Genomic DNA, 23,995 nt, shown 5'->3' with positions numbered 1-23,995 from the left:
AGGAAGCAATGCAGGCTCCCCCAGCAGCAGCTCTTTGATAGGCACGGTAGCAGGCACAGCAGAGCCCTCAGCTCCAAGCAGCTGCCAGATGCCTAGCTTTGCTCTTGTCTTACAGCCATACTTGAATTGAGACCAAACCACCAGTAATGTTTAGGGAGCCTCAGGTTAAACTGGTTTAGGCTATTCCTACAAAATTGCAGAAGGAATGGATTTTCTTAAAAATTTAGAATGTTTTTCTAAAGAACACAAGAAAAATATTGGGAAGCTGCTACATGTGCTTCTGAAGAACACACCTCCCTCTTAACACTGACAGACACTTGAGAGAGGCCTTAAAGTTTAAAAAGGTAAAAAAAAGGCTTTAAAAAGTTACTGTTCCATGCCACACGTGATGCCAGCTTTTCCTCTGCACACACAGCTTGAGCATTTCCCGTGGCTGTGGCCAGCAGTTAGCCCTTGTCATGCCCCTGTAACTCACTTCACAGAGGCTACGGCTGCGGCCTTCCCGAAAAGTCCCATCGCCATAAAACACTAGGAAACAAGTATGCTGTGGCCAGCACCGCCCCACGAATGCTGTTGTTTTATTAAAGATTATGGGCAGGAGAAGCACAGGCAGCACTCGCACCTCTTTAGCAGACTATGGCTCCCCCAGACCCCGTTTTCTTAGGGATGATGACAAGCGGCCGCAGCCCCCTTGCAGCGAGCAGCCACTGATCAACGTTTCCCCTCCCTTCACTCAGCGCTGAGAAGCTGCCGTTGGCACCGCCTCTCCCCTCCCTCTGAGGGGCGGTTCTTGCTCGGCGTGTTCCGGTCTGCGCCGGGGTGGGCAGTGGGAGTCGGTAGTTTTAGTGTTTGGCCATGTCGGGAGGCGCTGAGGAGGATCTGTCGGCTTTTGTCGCTTTGCATGGAGCCGCGCTTCGAGCCTCGGGGGTCCCGGCGCTGTACTGGGAGAGCCTGTACCGCAAGCTGCGGGGCGAGGTGGGTGACAGTGGGTCCCTGAGGGAATGGCGCTCAGGGAAGCCCTTTCGCCGGGGGTCTTTCCTGCCGAAGGGGCTTCCTCAGTGAGGAGGCGATTGCGGAGCTCTCTCTCTCTCTCTCTCAGCTGGGTCTTCCTCTCTTGGCTGGGTGAGGAAGAGAGCCAAGAGGTTGTTGCTCAGCAGGGGAGGGTGGTAAAAGCTTTGTGAGGGTCGTGTTACCGAAGGTGCGGGTTGGGAGTGTAAAGGAAATGGGAAGTATTGTGTGTAACTGGTTTCGTGTTACTGTTGTCAGCGTAAAGCTTGAAAGCTTTTGGGGATGCAGGGAACTGGAGATCTGATGCTGGAGGGAGGCGATGACTGTGTCTTAAAGCCTTCAGCCCTTTTTGCCAAAGAGGCATTTGAAAAGGCAACAGTAGTAGTATTAAAAGTCAGCACATTGTCACGGGTTAATGCATTGTGGTTTGGTTTGGGTCGGCTTTTACCTGATAGGTTTTTTTTTTACTTTTTCTCAGTTCATTTCCACACTGGTCTACCCTGTTCTCAGTCATTTATAACTGTGCAGAGCCAGCTCGGTCAGCTCCTGTTGTGTAGGCACGAGTTACCTGTCTCAGGCATGTTTTCTGGGAGCGTTTTCAGCCGGTTGGTTTGTTCATGTATTCCCGAGCTGAGTAAAAGCTGTTCAGCCCTGTCAGAGAGCAGGGTGGTGGGGGAAGATTGTTCTGGTAATGTTTCAGCTGAAGCTTGCGCCGGGGGTCTCTGGGTCTGGCCCTGAAGTAAAGGAGGCTGGGTGGGCACAGGCCCAGGAGGGAGAATCCCTTTTTGCCCATGTTTTTAGCAACCATCTGCTTACTCCCTGGGGCTTTGTGATGAGGAAGGGAAGTGAAAAATAAGTTGAGGAAAAAAGAGTCATTTTGGACAGAGAGCTTGAAAAGACAGAAGTTGAATTTAGGTTTTTTTCACTTTGTACATGGACAGCTGGCCTTAGTGGTGAGGAAAGCTGCCTTGGTTTTGTTGGAGTAAAGGAACAAGGAACCAAGGAAGAGACACAACCTGAAACTGGTTGTCTGGAGACTTTGAGAGTGCTCCAGGGAGTCTGGAGGAGTCGACTGGAGAAGGAAAAAGAATGAGGTGAACTTTCAGCCTGGTAGGAGATCTGGTGGAACCTCAAGGTATCAAGAGAGAAAGGAACTAGTGGTGGGGTGCCAGAGGGCATGATGAGCAGTGGAGAAACAAGAGAGGTGGGATAATGCGTTTGAACAGGAAGTACAGGACAGTGGGGAAGGAGAGGGGACTATAATTTAACACCCATGTACAAGTAAACTAATCTGTAAATACCTGAACGCTTCTTTTCCCTGTCTCAACTTTAAAGTCAGGACAGGAGGGAAGCACAGCAAGCCATGAGATAACCTGAGTGTTTATAGTCAGGAAGGATCTGAATATGTTCCTGCTGCTGTTATGTGTCTGGTACTGCTAATAACAGGAATCCGTATGTATTACAGAAATAAATCTACATTAACTGAAGCATAAGCCCAGTCATAAACTTTCTGTTGTATTATGCCTCCCAACAAGCATACATGCAAGTGATTTGGAGCAGGGAGCATCTTGTACTCTGCTTAAACAAGAAGGGATGTGTTGGAAGTGGAAGGCATATAAAGCTGATAAGGAAACACAAAGTTGCAAGCTGTTGCATTGCCATATGCCAGTAATATGAAGTTGGAGGTAGCTGGCAACTTCAGGGGTCTGTGAAATTTAGAAGGTGAGACAATAGAGAGGAGATTCATGGTCCCAGCCTTTCTCGGGAGGCTAGGAGGGCAAAAGGCTGGATCCAGAAAGCATATGCCCTAAGGTGGCAGCCTGCTCCTTCTGTTTCATTTTGCTTGCAGTACTGGCTTCTTCTGTCCTAAGTGTTCCAGTGTGTGTGGAGAGAAAGATTTAATGACTTCAGCGTGCTTAGGAAGATAAATTAGGCTGCTGATGGTGCTTGTCTCTACTGTTGCAACTTCTGGGGTTTTCTCCAGAAGGGCAAAAGGGTATAGAGAAGACTGGGATGTCCAGGGCAAATTACTATGAGGAATGCTGTGGACTGAGATGAGCTCTTGGGGAGGTAGAGACTGAACTGCGGTACCTTAGAACTGAGCTATGTGGAGTGGCTGGAGGAGCAGCAGTAAAGAAAGCAAAGGAGGTGAAGGGAAAGGATGAAAATGTTTGGGGAGACTAGGTAACAGAAATAACTAGGAGGCTGGAAATCGGTGCAACATGGAGCACTGCACGAGTTTGTTTCATGTGTGAGGGTGGGAGGAATTTTTCATTTGCCCTAACCTGCTGCAAAGATTAAAACTTTCTAGCATGGAACTTGGAAAATTTGCATCAGATAAAAATCTCTCTTACATCAGTGCCTCTAGAACCCAGCCCAGGCCGCTGTTTTCCAACACACACACACATGCTTCAGCAGAGTGAGTGCATTATGTAACCATGAGTTAAATTGGATTGCTCGTTCAAAACACAGCATATCTGTGAGATCAACAAACCTGCTTTTATTTATTGATCTTGCATTTAGCATTGGGTTTTTGTTGGGAGGCAAACTTTCCCGTGTTTCTGGCAGAAACTTGAAAAACAAAACATAAGCATGTGTAATGTTTACTATAAGCCCTAGAATTCTATTTCCAATGTAGTGGTTGTTTTATATGTTACTGGTGAAACCATGTATAAGCCTAGCAAGTACAGTGCCTGCATCTAATTTAATTCATAATATCTTTTTACTGTTCAGCCATATGCTGAGTTATATGGCAGGCTTCTCTGTATAGCAGCAAGAGTTTTGTGGCGCTGGGATGTTGCTGGCAAAGGACTGCTTAGAGTTTCATCCCAGATAGAAATGAAGGCTTGTAATTAATTACTAGAAGGAATGCAGCCTGATCAATACTACTAGACTTTATTTTCCTGAGCAGGGGAGGGCAGCCTGTGGCCTTCGGAGCAGTTTGCAGTAAGTCTAAAAGGAATTTGCCGAAGGTGCTTGTGCATGGTAATTGTCATGACATGTGCCTGCTTTGTTATCCCATTCTCTGGTTTGTTAGGTTTGTTGAGACGGAATAGCACCTGTATATGAAGAGGGAGTAATTTTGCTCAAGCATGTTTTGCTCACCAACTGTTGTGCCACTGAAATGTGTTGCTACCCCTTTGCTGTCTTCTAGAGGTTATTACTTACTCTGGTGGAGTGCTTCATGCGAGTTCTCCCTATTCTGCTTCAAGCAAAAGGTTATACTTTTCAAATTGGTAGCATGATCCTATCCAGTGTTCTTTTGCTTAAGCAGTTTAAGATTCCTTTAATGGAGCTGCTGCTGCATCAGTGGGTTCACAGTGTGACAGACCCTCAAGGTGGGGAGGGAGAGAGGAGGACAGCAATGTCACCCACAGCCCACTCAACAGGCTGTATCCACACTGCCCACAAGGTGCTTCTGCCAGACCCATCAGTTCACTACTTCACTGTTTGTGTTATCAATGGTGAATTTAAAAACCCAGCAAAAACCTTACCAAAAGCCTCTTACTAAGGTGGTCTTGAGCTGCTGCTCCAAGAAGTGCATATTGCTTCAGATGAGGTATACACCTAATCTGCTATTTCAAGCTTATAAATTCTCTAGGAGAAATTTTTTGTTGAGCATAACTCTGTTGAAAAGGTATTAAAAGTGGGGATTTTTTTTTTTTTTCTAACTGCAGCTGTGACAATCTCATGCAGCTGATGCTTTGTTGAAGAAAGCATGGCTTAGGCAATTCAAAGTCCCTTCATTTCTAAGTCTTTAGTTGATACTTAATAAAATGTAAAGACAACAGCTTCTTTAGTTGTAGAACCTGATAATAACATCCATCATGGGTGTTTGGTAAATGGGTAGAGCCTGTGGTGAGTGAAGGCTGATCTCCGAGGCAGCAGCTGGCTCACCTTGTGTCCCTGTTCTTACAAGCTCCTCAAGACAAAATGTCGAGTGCAGAAAGCATGTGTAGTGGCATGCTGTAGCAGGTGTCAAGTGGACTCCAGTGAATCACACTTGCAGTTTTACTTTCTGATGATTGCCAGACACTTAGATGAGGTTTCTTCTGCTGGCTGATGAGGTTGATAGGGACAGGTCTTGATCCAGGAGCAGGAGGTGTCACTCGAGGGAGGAGTGGAATTCGTGTCACCTGTTGCGGTTTTGTGCTGCCTGCTGTGGGCTGGGATTAACGCTTGTACAGTGGGGCAGATCAGGGAGCTGATCCAGATAGGGGCTAATCTGACAAAATAAATTGTGAGCACCACTGACTGCCACACAGGGAAGGACTCTCCCTTTTGCTGGGACCTGCCTGCAGTTACATGAGTGACTAAAATTTTACAGGCAACTGAGCAGAGACTTAAATATTGATAACTGCTCTTACAACAGCAAGAGGTGGTGATATTGCTTGCTGTTGAGAGTGTTGTTATCCTCTTCTAGCAAAGCTGGAAAACTAGGAATAAATTAGAAATGCTGGTTTGATACCTGCTGAACTGGAAGATACTAAGTCAGTTTCTGATTTTTTTTTTTTTTTTTTTTTTAATGGGTGTATTTTTAACCTCCAGGGAGGTTGTTTACCCTAAGAAAAATGTGTATGTGGAATTAGCCAATATATTGTTGGCATCTTCTTTTTCTAACACACCCCCCAGCCTAAAGGAAAATACTATCCTCTGCTCCTCAAGGGAATTTCCAGCACTTCTCCACTTGGATCTGGTCTTTGAAACCATGTTGTGGCTTAAGATCTGAAGTAGATGTTGTTTCCCTGCTGCCTTCCTCCCTTGCAGCTGTCTTTGGGCAGCTATCTGCTTTGTCTGGGTGGTGTTGCTTTGCGAACATGGGGTTGATTTCCTCACCCTTCTGTTGGTGCCTAGCAGAAATAGTTATCCTGACGGGGCACTCACATAAACAAATAAAAGCTTGTCACTGCTGCTGGGATTTTACAGCTAGTCAGTTGGTGATGTCTAAAAGTAATGACTTCTAATAATGTGTTGTCAGAGGCTAGGTGTACCTGGACTTGGCGTGTTAAACCAGTAATTCCAGAGGTCACACTTCTAAGTCTTTCTCCCTCCTTGCTACGTTCTAGTGAGATCTGATAGAGGCAAATGATTTGTCTACTCCTTCCTGGTTCATTATGTAGTGTGTGAGTGACTTGGCGAAATAACTCTCTTTCTGAAAACATTTGAAAAGTCTTCCCAGGCTTTACAAGTTCTTTCTCTTCTGAAAAGCATATGTTCACTTTGAAATCACAAAAGTTGTCAGCATAGTCTTAGTTCTGCAAAAGGTATTCAAGCAAGATTGGCAAGATTTTGGGCAGAAGGGAAACTTGAGTAGACCTAGATGAAGGTGTTATGTCCAGCATCGGCAAGCATGCAAGCAATTCCCTTTTAGCACATTCATAGAGGTAATTGTATAGACTGTAACTTGCAGCAGTAAAAGGAATCTCCCAGTTCATCCAGAGGTGATTGAGTACTGAGCCTGGGCTCCCTTTTGTAGGGAAAGAAGGGGCGGGGGGACATGCTGGGATTTTTTAACTGGTTCAGAGCTCAATTGGTAAAAGCTCTTTTTCTTCAGGGATCTTAATATACTTTATCATGGTTGTGGAGCCTGGGTAATACTGGGGTTTAAGGGTCTTTAGTTGTTTTTTAGGAAAGTTGAGCAAAGATGTTCTGCTTTATGATGAGTTAAACTAACAGACAATCATCAGTAGACCTCTTGGTACCAAAGAAACCAGCAAAGCTTCCTGCCAATATTAAATAAACTTCCCAAGCAAACAGTTCTATTAAATGAACAGCAGTATTTATTCTTTCACATTTTAGCTGTTAAGTTAAAAGTGCCATTTTTTTTTTTTATAGGACTGCAGTCCAAAAGTGTCTACAAGTGCCTTTCAGTGTTGCATTATAGATATCAAGGTATTGCCTCAACAAACTGCTTAATATTTTGTGTACTTTCCATCTCAGGTATTTGATGCTGGTGACTACTTCGGGATAATGCAAGTAGAAGAGGTGGATGAGGAGGAAGAAGGTGATGAAGAAATGGAAGAATTGAAAAAGAAACCAAATCCTGGAAATGAGCCTTGTTTCAAAGTTATCGTAACAAATGAGAATGGGCTTCAAGCCTCCAATCCCAATAGGTGAGGAGTGATTTCAGAACTAGTGTTCAGTCTTTGAATAGTCTTAAATCCTAAAATTATATAGACAGTTTGCTTTAAAACTTGTTTGATCCTATTCAGAAATCCTCCTTTTTTTTTTTTTTTAGTATAAGACATACCTGCCTGTTTGAGAAAAGGTGTATGCTATGAGGCACGTCTTGAAAAGGGTACTAGGAGTGCAAGTATCTTAACGTTGTTTCTTTTTTAAATCATGCAAGAAGATGCTTAGGAATTGATTTTAGTGGACTGAGGGAGAGAATAGGGAAAAGGCAACCTTGAAATGAATTCTGCAGAAATAAAACAAAACTTTGTATCTACAAGACTATGTGTCCTTGGAATTAAAAAACAAAAACAAAACAACAACCAAAAAAAAACCCAACCGCATATAATTGTGACCTTTACAATGTAAATCTGAGATTTACAAATCTCAGGTTAAGGAGGTACTAAGCAGCTTCAGAGTAATGGTCCATTGACTATTAAATTTCCTCCAGCTGGGTAAAATATAATTCAAGAGTGTCATCATGCGATTGCATGCTATGATGCATACATAATTGAATATATCAAGTTACTGTTGCCTTTCTTCAGAATCAGTTTACCTGTCATGGATATGAGACTAGTATGCAGCTAGGAAAAAAGTTGCATAAGAAACAACTTAATATTGCAACACAGCTTTTTGTGCTCTTACTGATTTTAAACATAGAACAGGCAATTTGTCATACATTAATAAACAACAGTGAGGTGAAGTCATCTTTGCTGGAGAGCAAAACACAGTTCTGCTCAGTTGTAAAGAATTTCTTTTGCCAGAACTTTTATACTTTTTTAGACTTTGGATGTTTACCCAAGACCTAAAATCTGGATTTAGCCTTGATAAGTAAAAACAACACAGAATACAGGTACCTGCCTTTACATGCCTGCTTTAAGCTAAGTCATTGCCTTTTTAAATCTGAGAACATGCTTGAATTGTGAAGTTTGAAACAGCACCTATGAGAATCTTGGGTTTCTTTGCATCATTCAGATGTGTTTGTGAATGCAGGAGCAGAATACCAACACGCCTGTTTGCTAACATTTCCAAAGAGCTTGACCATAGCATTCTCTGGAGTCTTTAATTTTAAAATAAAATGAGGTTCCTTCTGTATGTGGAATCTGAGATACAATAATCGTTCAAGTAAACTCGCTGTACGTGACAGCCAACACGTGTTCAACTTCCTGAAATACGTGTGATGGAGTGGTTTTGTTTGGGAAGGTTGTTGTGGGGTTTTCGGTTTGGTTTGGGTTTTTTAGCAAGTAGAATTCAGATCTTTCTCTGACTTGGTTCAGTGAGAGGATATAACCAAAATGTGGAAAACCCTTCTGTTGGAGTAACTGTAGTTTTTGTAAAAATCGTGCAGCCTAAAGACAGGTTAAACTTGCCAAGGGAAGCTGTGCAACTTGTATATGGTTTTGGTTTGGGTTAGATCAGTAATTCTTTTAGAATATCTTTTTTCTAAGAAGACTGGGGGAAGGGGATGAGGGACAGGATGACAGTCCCAAAAAAAAACAAAGAGAAATAATCAAAAGTACCTTAAAACTTAATCCTTTTGTAACAGCACATACAGGTCTGGAGCTCTCCCCCTAGATGTGCAGATGGCACAGCGCTCATGGCTAACAAGGTCCTTGAATAATTTTGCAAAATAATGTATTGTTTTCCATTTAGGCAAGAATATCAGGTTGATCCAGTGGAGTTAATAGTGATCAAAAGAGAAGAAACTTGTGTTCCCGGCCTTTAAAGGGAAATAGGTTTAGAAATAGAGTGTTTGCTCCTTGTTTTCATGAGAATACCAGCTAATGCACAATAAGCTTTCTACAACAAAAACAGAGTGTAAGTTACTGCTGAGAAGTTCTTCCTAACCTGTAATGTCACTGTGTGTGCTCTTGGAGTGACTTCAGGAGTAAGAGAAGACTTAGTCATCGAACCATCTACAAAGAAGTGTAGCTCTTATCCATGGAACATTTGTCTGTGTACCTTTAAAAATGAACCATTGTAATGTTACCAAAATTCTCTTTCAGCGTTTTCCTCATTGACCACGCCTGGACTTACCGTGTTGAACACGCCCGCCAGCAGCTGCTGCACGTACCTGGCTTATTGCACAGGATGACCAACCTCATGGGCATCGACTTCCACGGAGAGATCCCAGATGAGGGCAGTATCGAGCAAGTGTTGCAGGAAATGTGGAAATACAATCAGACCTACCAGCTTTCTCAAGGGGTATGTCTCGAAAACCTCATTAGGATGCTAAACGGTTCTGAGCAATCCTGAGTGAAGACTTTCCAGTGGATATAAACAGAGAGAAATTTTCAATTTAAAAAAATGAAAAAAAAAAAAAGTCTTTTACAGGCATTTCAGGATAAACTTCCACTTGGAAGGAAAGCAAATGCCACATGGGGCTAAAATGCACAATGACTTGCTACCAGCTTTCTGATGAGGACTTTAAAGGGAGGTTTATAGGGAAGGGAAGAGTATGCCCCAAAAGAAGAGGGGGGTAGAAGGATGAGATCTGCTGCATGTTGTGTGTTTTCTACTCAAACTTTCTCATTGTGAGGGAAATAACCTCTTGTTAATCAACTGTCTCACATCAGAGTGTGCATCTTAGCTACACTTGCAGTTTTCCTTGCCTGTATATAATGCTTTACATACCAGGAATATATCTACACTGTCAAGTAACTTCCCGGTTTGTATTTGGCAACTGGCATTAGCTCACCCTCAGGTGAGAACCAAGTAGCTTCAAGATGGAGCCCAAATGTTTCTGGGCATAGCTTACTCTAAAGGTTGCTACTTTTAGGTAGTGTGGATAAGATCACACCATGTTTGGTCTGTCTGCCCTGTGTAGTCCTTCAGCACTGTACCAGCATGTCTTGAGCCTTCGAGCACCTTCAAGTGCACGCATACTATTTCAGAGGAAATACAACACTCGGGCTTTAATTAAAATCCCTTTTGTAGGGTCTGCAGAGTAGCTCCTAGGCTAAGTTCATGAATCCTTTGGGCCAGGCCCTGATTCAGAATGGGCAAGGCTAACCCTGAGCAGTGTGAGTGTGACCAGCCTGGTCTGTTAGCTCAGGGACTTGAGGTCAGTTTCTGGAGTGGGCATCTGCACTAGTTAAGGTATCAGCTTAGCTCACAGTAGTATTAGGCCTGAAAAATCCCTGAGAAAGAGATCTGATGTGACTGCTTTTTCTTTAAGTACAAGGGAGATCTGAGCAGTATCTCTCATTCTTTCTACCCTGTGTCTTTGTTTCATGGATGGTTTGTGAGCTACGTGAAATTAATTGTTACCATTTGAAATATGATTTCCTGGAAGACAGTTAATTCAACCTGTAGTTGATCTTGTCTTCTGTTCCTGTTTCTGGCACTGAGCTGCTTGAATATCTGAAGTCTAATCTCTGTGCTCCATTTCTGCCTCTGTAAAAAGGCCACAGTAGTGCTACCAAGGAATTTAAAGTTTACCCATTCAGGATTTTATCATGTCAAGTGTGAAAGGAAGGGGTGCTTTGGTGATGTAGCCTCAGCACTCTCACGACCAGCTGTTGTGGCAGGAGGCAGTTCTGCTCTCCTTAACTCTTATGCTGTAAACTTCAAACTCCTTTTAGCACACTTATTCTGATAGAAACTGAAGGAAAACTAATCCTACCAGGCAGCCTTCTGTTGGTTTAACTCCTTGAACTACGTAGTTTGGTACAGGGGAAGCAGGTCTGGTGGCAATAGCAGTAGGCGTTGCCATGAGAAAGAGGATGGGACTGTGCAGCTGATACGGGAAAGTGGTGTTCCCAGCAGCAGCTGGATGCTAGGCTGGCTTAGCCTCAGAGTTGCAGGGATGAGAGTGTTACTCTATACCTGAATCCTGCTCACACTCCTGGCTAGAGCAGGAAACAGAAATGTTGTAGGGGTTGCTGCCTGCACCTTCTGTCTTGAAGTGCTTTTATAGCAATTGATATGGGCAGGATGTCTCACTCTCTTTAATCATACAGACTGCAGAGGAGAAGGTTCCTGTCTGGTACATTATGGATGAATTTGGATCACGCATTCAGCATTCAGATCAGCCTAGTTTTGCAACAGCACCTCTGTTTTATATGCCTCAACAAATTGCTTACACTGTTCTCTGGCCTTTGAGAGACCTTGAAACTGGTGGTAAGTGTGTGTTGAGTTTGCTATTTGGGGGGTTTTATGCTCACAATAGAAGACAGGCCGTATTCTCACAAATTATTCACTTCACAGTAAAACAAATATTTCAAGACCAAAATGACTGCATACTTTGTAATGCTATCAAATTTAAAAGTTCTCTGCCTGATACTTCCATAATTTCTGTGAGATAGACACCCTTGAGTTGAAAAATTTTGCTGTTTTTTTGTTGACAGAGAACTTAAATCTTGCATCCCTGTCTCAGTGAAACTACTGATTCAGTCATCCAAGAGTTTAATAAAATTTCCTGAAGTGGGTGTTTCTAGCTTTGAGCTGGAAAATCAAGTACTGTAAGTTAGGAAATGCCAGGCCAGCAATTTATTCCTGTAGTTTTTGAGGTAAGTGTTCAGTTGTCTAAATACACTGGCGTAAGTCAGATGGTTTCAGACTAATTTTTGCATCCTACATAATACCCTTATCAATGTTGTAAAATTAGAATTAATTAAAGAACATTTAACTAACAAAAGGTTGTGGTATTGTTAACTGTTCAGCTGTCATTTTTATGATAGGCCATGAGGAAGATTTTCAGTGGAGAATGAAAGGCAGTTCCTAAAGGTTCTCCTTGTTTTGTTGCAGACGAAGTGACTCGTGATTATGCTTATGGGGAAACAGATCGCTTGATCAGGAAGTGTGTTCTGTTACCATGGGTGCCTAGTGAAGTGTTGGATGTCAACTGTTTTACACCAGAGCCATCAGATGAGTATTACCAGGTAAAATTTTAAGAATTAAGTCTCATATTTCATCTCTCAAGATGAGGCATTGTCTAAAGGCATTGCAAGACTTCTGATTTTTGCCTCTTCTTAGGCTTAAATATTGATTCAGAATATAGCTATTAAATAAAGTGTGGTGAGTCAAGAAGTGTCTTAGATACAATTTTTAACTTTTTAAAAACTGAAGCAACATAAATGAGTTCAAATATGCTACTGCAGTATTGCATAATGTTTTTATAAGCATGCTATGAGGTACCGCATATGAGGTACTCATCTTCCAGTTATGTAGTTGGTATGTTTTCTAATAGGCTTACTGATTGAATTTGTTATTGTAGCACCTCTGGTCAGTCTTGAGTTACAGAAAGACTTGGTTTAGTATTTTAGGAGTGGTTATATTTTTCAGCCTGGCTACTCATTTAATGTTGTGGTTTAGAACCATGAAGTATTGGAGCAGGGACATCTTTAATTTGATGGCACTGTTGTAAAGTTCTATCTATTGTGTTTTGAGCTCTCCTTTCTGCTAAAGGTTTGTGATATTTTTAAGGGTGTGAAATTTATGTTGTTTGGAATCTCCTTTTCATGAACCAAGCCTGCTTGAGATTCCTTTTTAAGAAAAATGAAGAAACCTGAAGCCTGTGAGGATGTTGTGCTGACCACTAACAGCATTCACAGTGCAGCATCTAAAGATGAATCTGTAACCCATCTGTTTCTTATGATAGAAGATATGCAGAAAATACTGGATCCATCTTGTTATTAACAACATCTAGTCAGAACTGAGGTTAACCTGCTTCTGCCAAACAAAGGTATACATTCAAAATAGGCTGTCTGTAACCTAAGTCAGATTGGTTGGTTGGGATTTTGCATTTTTGGAAGAGAGATAGATGTGTTTTGCATTTACAGATGAGAAACAACAATGTACCCAAAGTTGATGCCTTACAGGTAGTTCTCTTGGCAAAAGTGTCTGGATCTCAGATAAGGCAATTCTTTGCATGTATGTTAATGCTGTTTTGGGATGATCAGATCAAGTTAAAGAACTGTGTGTGCAAATGCGTGCAAAGAGAATCCTCTTTTATCACCCTACCTTAAAAACATCTTCTCAAAGAAAGGTGTTGTATTGTGTCTCTGCTGCTCAGCTGTTCAGAAGAGATGACAGCAAAATATTAATACTGGAACTAACCAACAGAGCTTTCTTTTACTCTAGCATGTTTAGCTGTAGATTCAAGTTTTAACTGGTGACAGACAAACGAAGAATAGTTCAGGGCACAGCATATCCTTAAACACCAAAAGTGAGATGCCATGGGAGAGATACCATGTTGTGACACTTCTAATTCCCCTATTTTCACAGAAGCAGAGCTGCATGCACAAAAACAGACTACTTCAGAGATCTGTTTACAGCATTAGTATGTGAACCAGCAGTTCTGCAGGGAAATAAAATTAAGTGAAAATGTTTCCAAATGTTTATGCAAGTCATACAGTTTCAAAATGGTTTGCTGCTATTGCTGTGCAGTTTCTGCAGCTGCTTTGCTACTGTGGGTAAATAATCATTTGTTGTTAAATGGGCTGTTGATTTTTACTGTAGCTAAGGATGTTATATTTTTTACTCTAATTTTGCTCTAAATAAACCTGAAGGCTTCACTGTTCTATTTAAAAGTATTTCAGAGTTGTTACAACAACATTGTCTTAACTTTTACCTGGTTTTGTTACCTAATTCTGGTCTCCAGCATAGACCACAAAGCTTGTAATTTAAATGGTACTATGGGTAAGGATTGGGCAATGATTGCAGAAACCAGCGTCAGGGAAGGCAGCTTTTAATAAAGTGTGTGGGCTGGAAGAAGTATCTCTTGGGATACTACAGTAGTTGCTGTTCTGCAGTAACTCCCCATATTCAAGTTGTGGAAACGACAGCAGTAAATCCCCTGGTGCTATTGTGAGAATTGTAGTCATCTTTTAAATGTAAGGCTTACATTTCTTCCTGTTCTTAGGTAACTGCAGGAATTATTTTGTATTTGTACTGTCTAATCTGTCTTACAAAGTGATGTCTCAGACATTTCATTATGACTGTGATTTTGTTTATTCTTCCCGGTTCTGTATGGTTGTATTCCCTGTAAAAGCCATAAAGGTAAAGAGGTATGACTGTGGCTGGACAGACATTTCACCACTGCAACTTGCAAGGGCCACCTGCAGCAGCTGGAATTCTGGGGGCTGTTGCAGAACACCAGCTTCTCTGGTTTCTCAAGATACACTTTTCCCATTCCAGAGTTTCTGCAAGCTGCTTGCTTTGGCAGGGTATCAACAATGATCCAAATGTGCATTTGCTTTCAATAGTCAGAGGTGGTGTAAAGGTGGAGTGAGATTTCTTTTTTCCCCAAGCCTTTTGCTTATTTTTACAGGAGCAAAATTAGGCTTCTGCCTCCTATAACCTTTTTAGTTATCTGTAATAAAAAAAAAAAAAATTAAATGGCCAATTTTCCATTTCATTGGAAATACACCAACTTTGTCTCTTACTGCATATGACTATGTATGATTTGATGTTTTGTTAATATTTAGGAGAAATAGGAATTTCTCAGCATGCTTTTGACAGTATTGATAAGCCCTGGTCTTGAAGCCATATTTCTTGTGCCTCTTTTACTAATAGCCTCTTACCTCTGACTTCCTTCTGCCTCTGCTTTTGAACGGATTGTTTTTCCTGAGCAGCATATTACACAGCATTCACAGGATTCACTTGCACTGAAAACAGTGGGTTGATGAGACATGCAGGTGGACCATTGTTTTTACTATGACTACAAATGCACCTGTATATATGTAGTAAATACTTACATGGAGATAAGGAATTACAGAAAATGACCTGTAAAGGTTTGCAATTTGAGCAAATTTAAACAGGCTCTTGCTAATAAAACACTTGGAAAAACTTTGAGTCATACTGAATATTTTACCTGTGTCTTCCCCTTAAAGATTGTGGGGTTTTTAATCACTTCTTTTATAAACCTGATTATGCACATTTTAAAATTCAGTTTGGTCGAAGCAGCTGTTCATATCTGCTGAATATTGCAGAGTTTGACCTGAGGCTGTTCATTTATTCTCTGTTTCTTTTCTTGTTGTTTTTTTCAGGCTATTTTAGCAGAAAACAAGGAGAAACTGCCTGTAGCAATAAGCCCACAACTTTATGACAAAGACAAAGTTTTCAAGTACGTATCTGCAAACAAAATGTTTTTTTACCAGGGTTAAATGTAATGATTGCAGTGTGCTAAGGCTGAACGGCCTTTTCGAGCATCGAATACCAGAAGCAACTTGCAGGTGTGTTTGTATGTAGCCACTTGCTTCAGATTCTGACTTACTGGTTCTTGTTGGGTTCTTCAGGGTAGGTGGATTGTCACAGACATAGTAAAGATGAATTTTAGTTTTTAAATAAGTGCCACCTTGTGGGTGGAAGAGAAGTTGCATAACGTTGTAATACTTTTCACTAACAAGTGTCACTGAAGCGTATGAGAGAGACTAAAAACCTCTCTTGCATTACAGCATGTATATCCAGCAGGGTACATGTGCTTCTCTGTGCTGCGTGAATATAACGGACTATTCACTTTCTTCAGATGAGATTGCCAAACGGGAATCTTGCCAAAACCTGGGATGTTTTAAGTTGGATATGTGCCTAATTACAAAAATGGAGTGTATACTGTGAAACTATTTCAGAAGAAATCTAGAAGAGCATTGCAAAGATAAGAGATTTTAGTGACCAAAAGCAGTGGCACTGCATGGCTAGACTGCCTTACTACTAGTTTGTTCCAGAAAAACATACTGTGACATAGAATGTGCTGTGAGTCGCCCTCCAGGGTGTTTGTTGTCTGACACTGGGATCCAAATTCTTGCTTGCAGTGATTTACTTGAGAGGTGGCATTAGGCTAAAATGTATTTGGAAGGTATTCTCATACCCCAGCCTCTTTTGTTGAGAGAACTCGTTATTCACTAGATTGAATTGACTTGAGAAGAACTACTGAAAATCAAAGTCACTGAGTTAGGAGGTATTTGTTGACTTGCTCCCTGATAGTCTAGGTTTCATTATGTAGTTGAAATCTCTGTTTACAGACTGAGGATGAGCAAAAGCTATTTTTTCATCCAGTGTACTTGCTTCTGTTTCAGATAAGGGAGTCAAAGGTAAATGCATTCCGATAGAGGTGGAAAGAAACAGTGAGGATGTTGGGGAAATGTAGACTTATTTTTCACTTTATTTTGCGCTGCATATTTCAGGTGAATGGCTTTTACTTCAGGGAGGGAAGGAAACACATACCAAATCTTTGCTGCTCTGAATGTTATCAACACCCCTGTCCCTGTACTCCTAGGGGTTTTCCTCTCTTCTTTGTCTAGTTCCTGTCTGGAGAGGAGAAAGGGAGAGAGCTTGACCTCTGCAGGAGGCCAGAAGGTCCTTCTTGTTGTGTTCTGAATTTCATCTACTAAAGTTCCTCTAGGAGCAGGGTAGCATCTCAGAGTCCAGATGAGCTAGTGGGAGCTACAGTCTTCCAGAGGCAGAGAGGCCTCTGGAAAAGCTTTAAAGTTTTTAAGGCTGCCACCATGGTTGGGCAGATAGGAATGTGTGAAGCTGGGTAGATGTGAGTAGCCTGTTAATGTGCATGCTCTACCTTGCACATTACCACTGTTTTAGGGATTTCTAAGAAATTAAATGCATGAGGTTGCGAAGTTCAGCACCAGGGATGAATTCTTAGTCATCTTGTTTCAAAGTAGAGCTAAAACAGAGAATGGGAAGATGAAATAAATGTTTAACCTGAATCCTGAAAAGCAGGGAAGCAAGTACATGTAGTTGGATATAGCAAAATTACAGGTTCAAGTAGGTCTTGTAGCTCTCCTGCCTTAGGGAGATTGTTCTGTCCAGCTGTGCTCATTGCTGGCTTGAGAAAACAGTGGATAAAAGAACTAAATGTTTCAAAGACAAAGTTCATATGAAAAGTCCTTTCAGTTTGTGCTGGGCTTGATCGTCTGTTGATCTTCTCTTTCATGTTTCTCTTTGGCTACATCAGTCATTTCTTTGAAGATGCCCAAAACTGCTGGTTTTGAGATGACAACTCTTGTTTTGATTGGTCTTGTCAGCTCTGTGCTTTGGGAGTTGTTTCTCATAACTGCTTCTTAGCTTTAAATACTTCGAGTAAATTAAGTAAAATCTAGAATGTTTTATCTTACTTGCACAATTCCACTGAATAGTACCTTCTTTAATACCAGACTTTATAGTATTCCTACCCAAGATTTTATTATGACTGCGGCAGCGAATCATTAGGAAGTATGGTTAGCTGGCTTCATTCATTCATTCAAGTGTGTCATCAGTACTAGAATGAAAGGTCCAAAATACAACAGTATTGCAGTGTAGAGATTCTGTCATTTGTCAAATTCTGAATGGGAGTTGGTACATTTCTTACCTGCCTGTATTTTTATGTACAGATGTGTAGATTTTGGAATATGTGTTACCAGTTTAAGTAAAACCAAGAGAAATGCCATGGAAGATCCTTCAATGCTCCTTAGATAACAAAGGAATTTTCCAGTAGTTGTCAGGCCTGGTCTTTTAGTCCATGTTCTTCAGGGCAGAGGTCTTGACTTTTTAAAATGTATGCATTAATATTGGGTATACTGAAGTACCTGCGGGAATATGACCATCAAAATCAGTGCTTATGTAGTGTTTCTATGAAATCTTCATTCCCAAAACTAAATCATCTGCCTTCAAAAGCCTTTGCTATCCCAAGACTTTTATGGTAAGAGGATTGGTTATAGAATGGATGAAGTAACTGAAAAACTTTGAATGAGTGGAATGGCCTTATTTTCCCTCTTATGTTGACCTCCATCAGTTTATTTCAGTGGTCTTCCTGCACTTAGTGAAGATAGATTGAGCTCCTCTGCTGCTTTTGTGCCGCATTTTTGCATTCTATAAGGAAGTCTTAAGATACGTAATCCAGAGTGCTCTGGCACATGAAGTCGCTTAATTCAGAAGCAAGACTTCAGGATTAAGAAAGCAGGTGATTTATTGTTAATAGGACTAGCACCTCTAAAATAGCATGTATAGCTGTAAGCTACTGGAGCTGGGGTAGTCTTTCTGGTAGTTGTTGATACTATATGTTACAGAAGATACCAGTATCTTCTGTGTATCTATAAAGGCAGCTCAGTGTTTACTGGGAGATTTTTTACAGAGGAGTCCTAGTTTTAATATGTTACTGGGAGAAAAAGAGTACCAGAGCCTTTCTTTAAGCCTGCTGTTTGGAGTGTATGAATGCAGGTCACTACCTGTGTGGCATAGGGCTTATGCAGAGCATTGAAGTGAATTAGCACTAGGGGGACATGGATTTTTGGATGTGCAAGAGGAGGTGACCTCTCACTGAATCCCTGATCTGTGTAAAGAATGCTCAGCTCTCCAGCTGAGAAAGTAGAATCACAGAATCATCAAATGATGTCTAGGGAATGATGTGGAATAAGATTTATTGGATTTACCAAACGCTGTCAGGCTCTCCAGGTGTCCTTCCATGCTGTGTAAGGCCAAATGCCTTGTCCTCAGGCCTTTGTTAGAGCAGTATTTTTCATACTGTTGCCTCTTTTTTGACTGAAGTAAGGGAATTTGCCACATGGGTTATGTTTTCATCTGGCCTTAAGCATGGATTAATCCTTTGTAACACCCCTGGGTTATAGTTCAGCCTCATCATTAACCTAGTTGGAAAAATTGTGAGAACCAATTGATCCATTGATGAACCAAAGGTTTCAAAGGTATTTGCAGTAGCTGCAGCTGGAAGGGCAGAAGGCCGTACTGTTTTGACTCCCAAAGATTTCCTACTGAGTTACGTCCACTAATTTCAGTAAAAACCTTTTTTTGAACTTTTAGCGCATTCAAGGTCTCTGGTAGTTCATATGCAGATGTGGTGTGGATTTTTTTAATGGGGCTGGGAGGGAATCTGTATCAAACCTCAAAGTTGTGTTTACTTCCTGCACATATGTAATGTACATACTTACATATGTTTTGATTGTTTAGAAATGGCTGTGTGTGAAGTTCTAAACAAATGAAAGTAGTCTTCTGAAGCTACTGAGTTAAACTGACAAGATTTATATTAACTTCCTTCTTCTGGATGACAGAAGGTTGATTTTTAAAGCTCTTCCAGCAACAAAGGCATTTAGGAGGGATTCTCTCTCATTTGGGGACCTTTTGTATAGAATTCATGTTAGTGCTTCTCTGTCAGGAAATCATTGTCTTCTGAATTGCTATTTTTGTGAAGCTTTAGAGCTAAACTGTGTTTGAGATTTCTATGTTTAAATACATTTTTTATTTTTTTTTAGTCTGTCCCACTTCAATTTGAAGTTTTGTATTGGTAAAGCATAATTCCTGTAGAAAGCCAAGCTTAAAACTTTTTTTCTGTTCAGGCACAAGTTGATCAGTTTCAGAAACCAAACTGATGTTTTTCTTCATATGCCTTTTTCTTCTTCTAGGGTTTTCACAGACATTCAGCAAGTCCTCCACAACCTGACACATCCCCGGTTTGTGTTCACAGACAATGAGGGAGAAGCAGACATCCTCTACAATTTCTCACACTTCAAAGATTATAGGTTGCAATTGTTTCCCTGATCATACAAATTGTTTTTTTTTTTGCTATAAAAACTGTGTTCCCAAAGGCATCCCCAACCCTCCCCCTTCACCCAACAACTTCTCTGTTTTGCAGGAAGCTAAGCGAGGAAAGGCCTGAGGTAATGTTGAATCAGTTCCCATGTGAGAACCTCCTGACTGTCAAAGACTGCCTGGCATCTATTTCTAGACGAGCTGGAGGACCAGATGGACCAAGATGGTTGCCTCGTACTTTTAACCTCCAAACAGAATTGCCTCAGTTCATCAGCTACTTCCAGCAACGTGATAGAAGGTGGCTCCGCTTCCTTGTTTTGTGTTTTCTTGATCCCACTTTTTCCCAAAACACCAGTAACCTGCATTTGGTGCTTGACAGCTGTTACACCACCATGAGTTTGCTCTGGCTGCATTTATGTTCAGGTGAATTTTACCTGGAATATGTGAGCTTTTTAGGTACTTTCTGTAATGTAAAAGTAGTTAAGCAATACATTTTGAAACAGAGAAACTTCACCATGATTTGAATACAGAAGGCTATTGCTTTTTGTCTGGTCAAGATCTTACCTCTTGTATTTAACAGATAGACAAAGGATCAGAGCATGTTTGCAACATATGTTGGTGATTTATTTTTCCCAGGGGATGAGCAGCAGTTGTTCTTTCATTTAAGCAAGAATGAAAATATTTAAAGTACTTGGGTTCTGTAAGGTTGTGAAAGTAAAATTGAGTTTTAGTTGAATTAGCCTAAATCAGTTGTGGATCTTTAGGGTTTAAATCCACATTCTTTCTGCTGCTGCAACTACCTTCGAGTGGATGGAAATGGAGATTTTTCTTTTGGTAAAAGAGAAAGAGAGCGATAGGGTACTGCTAGCGGGATAACCTTTTATACTTAGCATGGAGTATTCTGGTTGAAAGGTTGCTGCTTTGGTGATACTTTCTTGTGGTGCCACCTGCCAGGAGTCTCATTTGGCCATTCTTTGCTCTATGTATTCTGTTATTGACTGACATTACCAGCAGAGAGCATTCTTTCCACATATCCTTTGCGTGTGGTGGTCTGATTGCTTTTTAATATCAAGACTTGACAGTGGATGCAGTGGCATGTAGAGAATGGGAAGAAGGGGATAGGAATTTTCAAATAAACAAAACAGACCCTCTTAAGTTAACATTACTAACTTCAGCTCACTTCATAAGTTTATCATGCAGCTCAGGAAGTTTCTCTGAATGCTTTAGTAGATGAGGAAAGGAAGGCATCAAGTTTCACCCTGCCCTTACTCGGAAAGACACATTGAAAGACCAGCATGTTCTGGTTTTCCTCAAGGACATTTCAAAGAATTTTGCCTCTTGAGGTGACTAGGTACTGGAAAGTGAGAAGATGGTGGTGTGCTTTCATTTTCTCGCAATATGAACTGTTGAGATACTGTGTGATTTCTTCCCAAAGAGATGAGTTATAGTGTTACTTGGTATGAATGATTTGAAGGCATTATTGGGGAATCAACTTGGAAAATTGGATGGTATCATGCCAGAATGGTCTCAGACTCCTGGCAGACTGATTTCCACACCGTGACCTGAGCATGTTCATGATGATGCTGTTGTTGGGTTGTTTTCCCCTTTTGAAGGAGTCAAATTCAGGAGGAAACCAAACAGTGAGAGCATGCTAGGACCTAACTGAAAAGATCAATGCAAGCTACCACTGCCTTTTCTCCTCTTTATGCCTAAGGCCTACTGCTCCCAGCTGTCAGTCAAAAAGTCCTCAGTTCTTGCACTGTAACGCACACTATTTTTTCACAGATCAGTTCAAGTGGATGTTCAGACAGATGAATGAGGTGGATACTTACAGGTGTTGGCTTTTCTTTCTGTCTCAGAGGCGAAGATAATCACTGGATATGCAAACCATGGAACTTGGCCAGAAGCCTGGATACCCACATCACCAACAGCCTTAACAATATCATCAGGCATAGAGAAAGCAGCCCAAAGGTTAGAGAGCATGGGTTTGAATGTGGTTTAAATGGGAGAGCTGAGAAACCTGCTTCGTAAAGGAGGTTTGAAAATGCAGAGAAGGGAATTTATTTTCTTCAAAATTCATATGCTAGCCAGAAGCAGAGTTTCAGTTAGTTCAGAATTGATTGATTCAAATTGGTCAGCTCCATTGGTTGTAGTGATGAACTCAAGAAGCCTGGTGTTTTCTTATTTAGAGAAATAAAACTTGCCCTGACAGTAATGAATCCTCCAGTGTGATGCAGCTTTAACACTAATCCTCAGACTGGCAGGTGAACGCATATTAGCTATAGTTAATGTTGGTCGTAAATTGTGGGACTTTATTCCTTCTGTCCCCTGGTTGATCATTACTGCTGATCCACAGCTCTGCACAGTGGCACAAAGCACTGTCTTTGCCAGCAATAGATGAATCATGGAGGTTTTTACAAGGAGTTCGCAATATGTGGTCATATCTCATAGTGTCACTTCAGCTTTATTTCTGTTGGTGTGTGGACTGCATGTATTTTCTGGACTGCAGGAATGCACAAAGAATGGCTTCACCTTTCTAGTGCAAAACAAGGTTACCAAAATCATAAATAAAATTAACATTGATTTTTTTTTTTTTAAAATGAGTATATCTGGCCTCTACTTCCCCACCCCAGTGTCAATGAGTTTAATAAAAGGTGTCTGTTTGGATAACAACATTGTGTATTCATGCACATGCCTAAAGAGAAACTGAAATGCATAAAAGGATACCTTTAATCAAGATCTGGTGACTCTTGGCTTTCATTTCAGTTGAATTATATTTACTGTGAATGGTTTTCCTTTGTTGTAGGTAGTGTGCAAATATATTGAGAACCCAGTGTTGTTTCACCGTGAAGATGTGGGGATGGTTAAATTTGACATCCGTTATGTTGTGTTGCTGCGGTCCATCAAACCACTCAAGCTGTACATCTATGATGTGTTCTGGCTGCGCTTTTCAAATCGGTAATTGCCTTCACCCCGTTAGGGTGGAGGGGCTCAGAATTAAATCTGATAGCTCAGAAACTAAGGAATTGTTTTATTTGCCAGGGCATTTTCACTTGATGACTTGGATGACTATGAGAAGCATTTCACAGTCATGAATTATGCTCCCGGTGTAACATTAAAACAGGTAAGCAAACAGTCCAGAACACTCCTCGCTTTTCCGTCAGAAAATCTTCCAGTGCCTCTTTTGTGACTATGACCAAATAGCCTATTTGACATTCACTTAAACAAGCAGTCAAGGTGGTGGAAGTACCCAAAGCAAATACTTCCCTAGACTCTTCCCTACTTTGCCCCAGTCATCTGTGATTATATGCGGTAATACAAACTAACATCCTGAATGTAACTCATATTGATAGACCAGTAAAAGAATAATTGAAATAGCTGGTTAATAGTTGTCAGGTGATCTTTATGAGAAGAAATACTGTAGCAAAGAAGGTATTCAGGAACTGTCTAATTCTATAGTTCTGTACCTGGGTTTGCGTGAGTGGAAAAATGTATTCAGTGTTCCATTCTCTTGTCATCTGATTGCTCAGTCATTCCCAACCAAAACAGTCTTTGATGTTGCTAAACTGTTTTAGGTACACTGTGAAGAATTTATTCCTCTGTTTGAAAAACAATATCCTGAATATCCTTGGGCAACAGTACAAGTAAGTCAGCAATTCATCTTTCTTGTGTAAATGTTTATGAATCCTTTTTTACCCATCAGATTAGCTTTTCAAAAAGTGTTGGGTTGCATGGTTGGTTGTTTTTTTCCTCATAAAATGCACTTCATGTCTCTCAGTTCCACAAAGGACATCAAATATTAACCTTTACTTCAGAAGCTTTTTTTAACCTAGTGCAATTCCCCCTCAGAAATTTTGTTGTTAGCATTTGAGGGGTTTATTTCATTGTTAACACTATAAAAATTCTTTATATTTGAGTTGGTAATGAAGCCAGTCCTTACTACCCCCAGGAGCCTGGGACAAGAGTCTTCATGCAAGTTCCATCTTTTTTTGCAGAAGTTTGTCTGTAGTCTAAGCCTATGGTTGTGAAGGTTTATTATCTTATGCAAAAAGGCAGGGAGGTCCAGAATATAAAGTGTGCGAATCACTACAGGTGTTGCTCACATGACTGTGGAAAAGTTGTTTTCAAAGTTTTCGCTACTCTTAGGCAGAATATTAACTCTGATTCTGAAAGGTTGAACCCCTGAGGTATTCAGCCTTTTGCTTCCTTTGTTTCAGATGGCTTCACAAGGAGGTATCAGAACAAGCAGGAAACAGGAGTAAATAGGAAATTACAGTACATAGTAATCTCAGTGGAATGGCATCACAGGTTTTGATTTCTCTGTTCTAAGCAGACTTGTCAG

The 23,995-nt window shown here is 40.9% G+C and overlaps 1 protein-coding gene across 1 annotated transcript in view; it reads left to right on the top strand.

The window, feature by feature from the left end:
* Positions 1-750: 750 nt before the first annotated feature.
* Positions 751-23,995, top strand: part of TTLL12 (tubulin tyrosine ligase like 12) — a 28,664-nt gene continuing 5,419 nt past the window's right edge. The window contains exons 1-12 of the mRNA XM_062634881.1: positions 751-975; positions 6,949-7,121; positions 9,186-9,384; positions 11,142-11,301; positions 11,929-12,062; positions 15,171-15,247; positions 19,527-19,643; positions 19,757-19,951; positions 21,513-21,624; positions 22,460-22,611; positions 22,696-22,777; positions 23,229-23,297. Of these exons, the coding sequence (XP_062490865.1) occupies positions 856-975; positions 6,949-7,121; positions 9,186-9,384; positions 11,142-11,301; positions 11,929-12,062; positions 15,171-15,247; positions 19,527-19,643; positions 19,757-19,951; positions 21,513-21,624; positions 22,460-22,611; positions 22,696-22,777; positions 23,229-23,297 (1,590 nt within the window). The 5' untranslated portion in view covers positions 751-855. The remainder of the gene's footprint in view (positions 976-6,948; positions 7,122-9,185; positions 9,385-11,141; positions 11,302-11,928; positions 12,063-15,170; positions 15,248-19,526; positions 19,644-19,756; positions 19,952-21,512; positions 21,625-22,459; positions 22,612-22,695; positions 22,778-23,228; positions 23,298-23,995) is intronic.

Source organism: Pezoporus occidentalis, unplaced genomic scaffold (genome assembly GCF_034315485.1).
Source record: "Pezoporus occidentalis ecotype Australia unplaced genomic scaffold, CSIRO_AGI_Poc_V1 ctg44, whole genome shotgun sequence".
NCBI lineage: Eukaryota > Metazoa > Chordata > Aves > Psittaciformes > Psittacidae > Pezoporus > Pezoporus occidentalis.
Note: the sequence above shows the minus strand (reverse complement) of the source record. Positions and strands in the feature narration are given on the sequence as shown.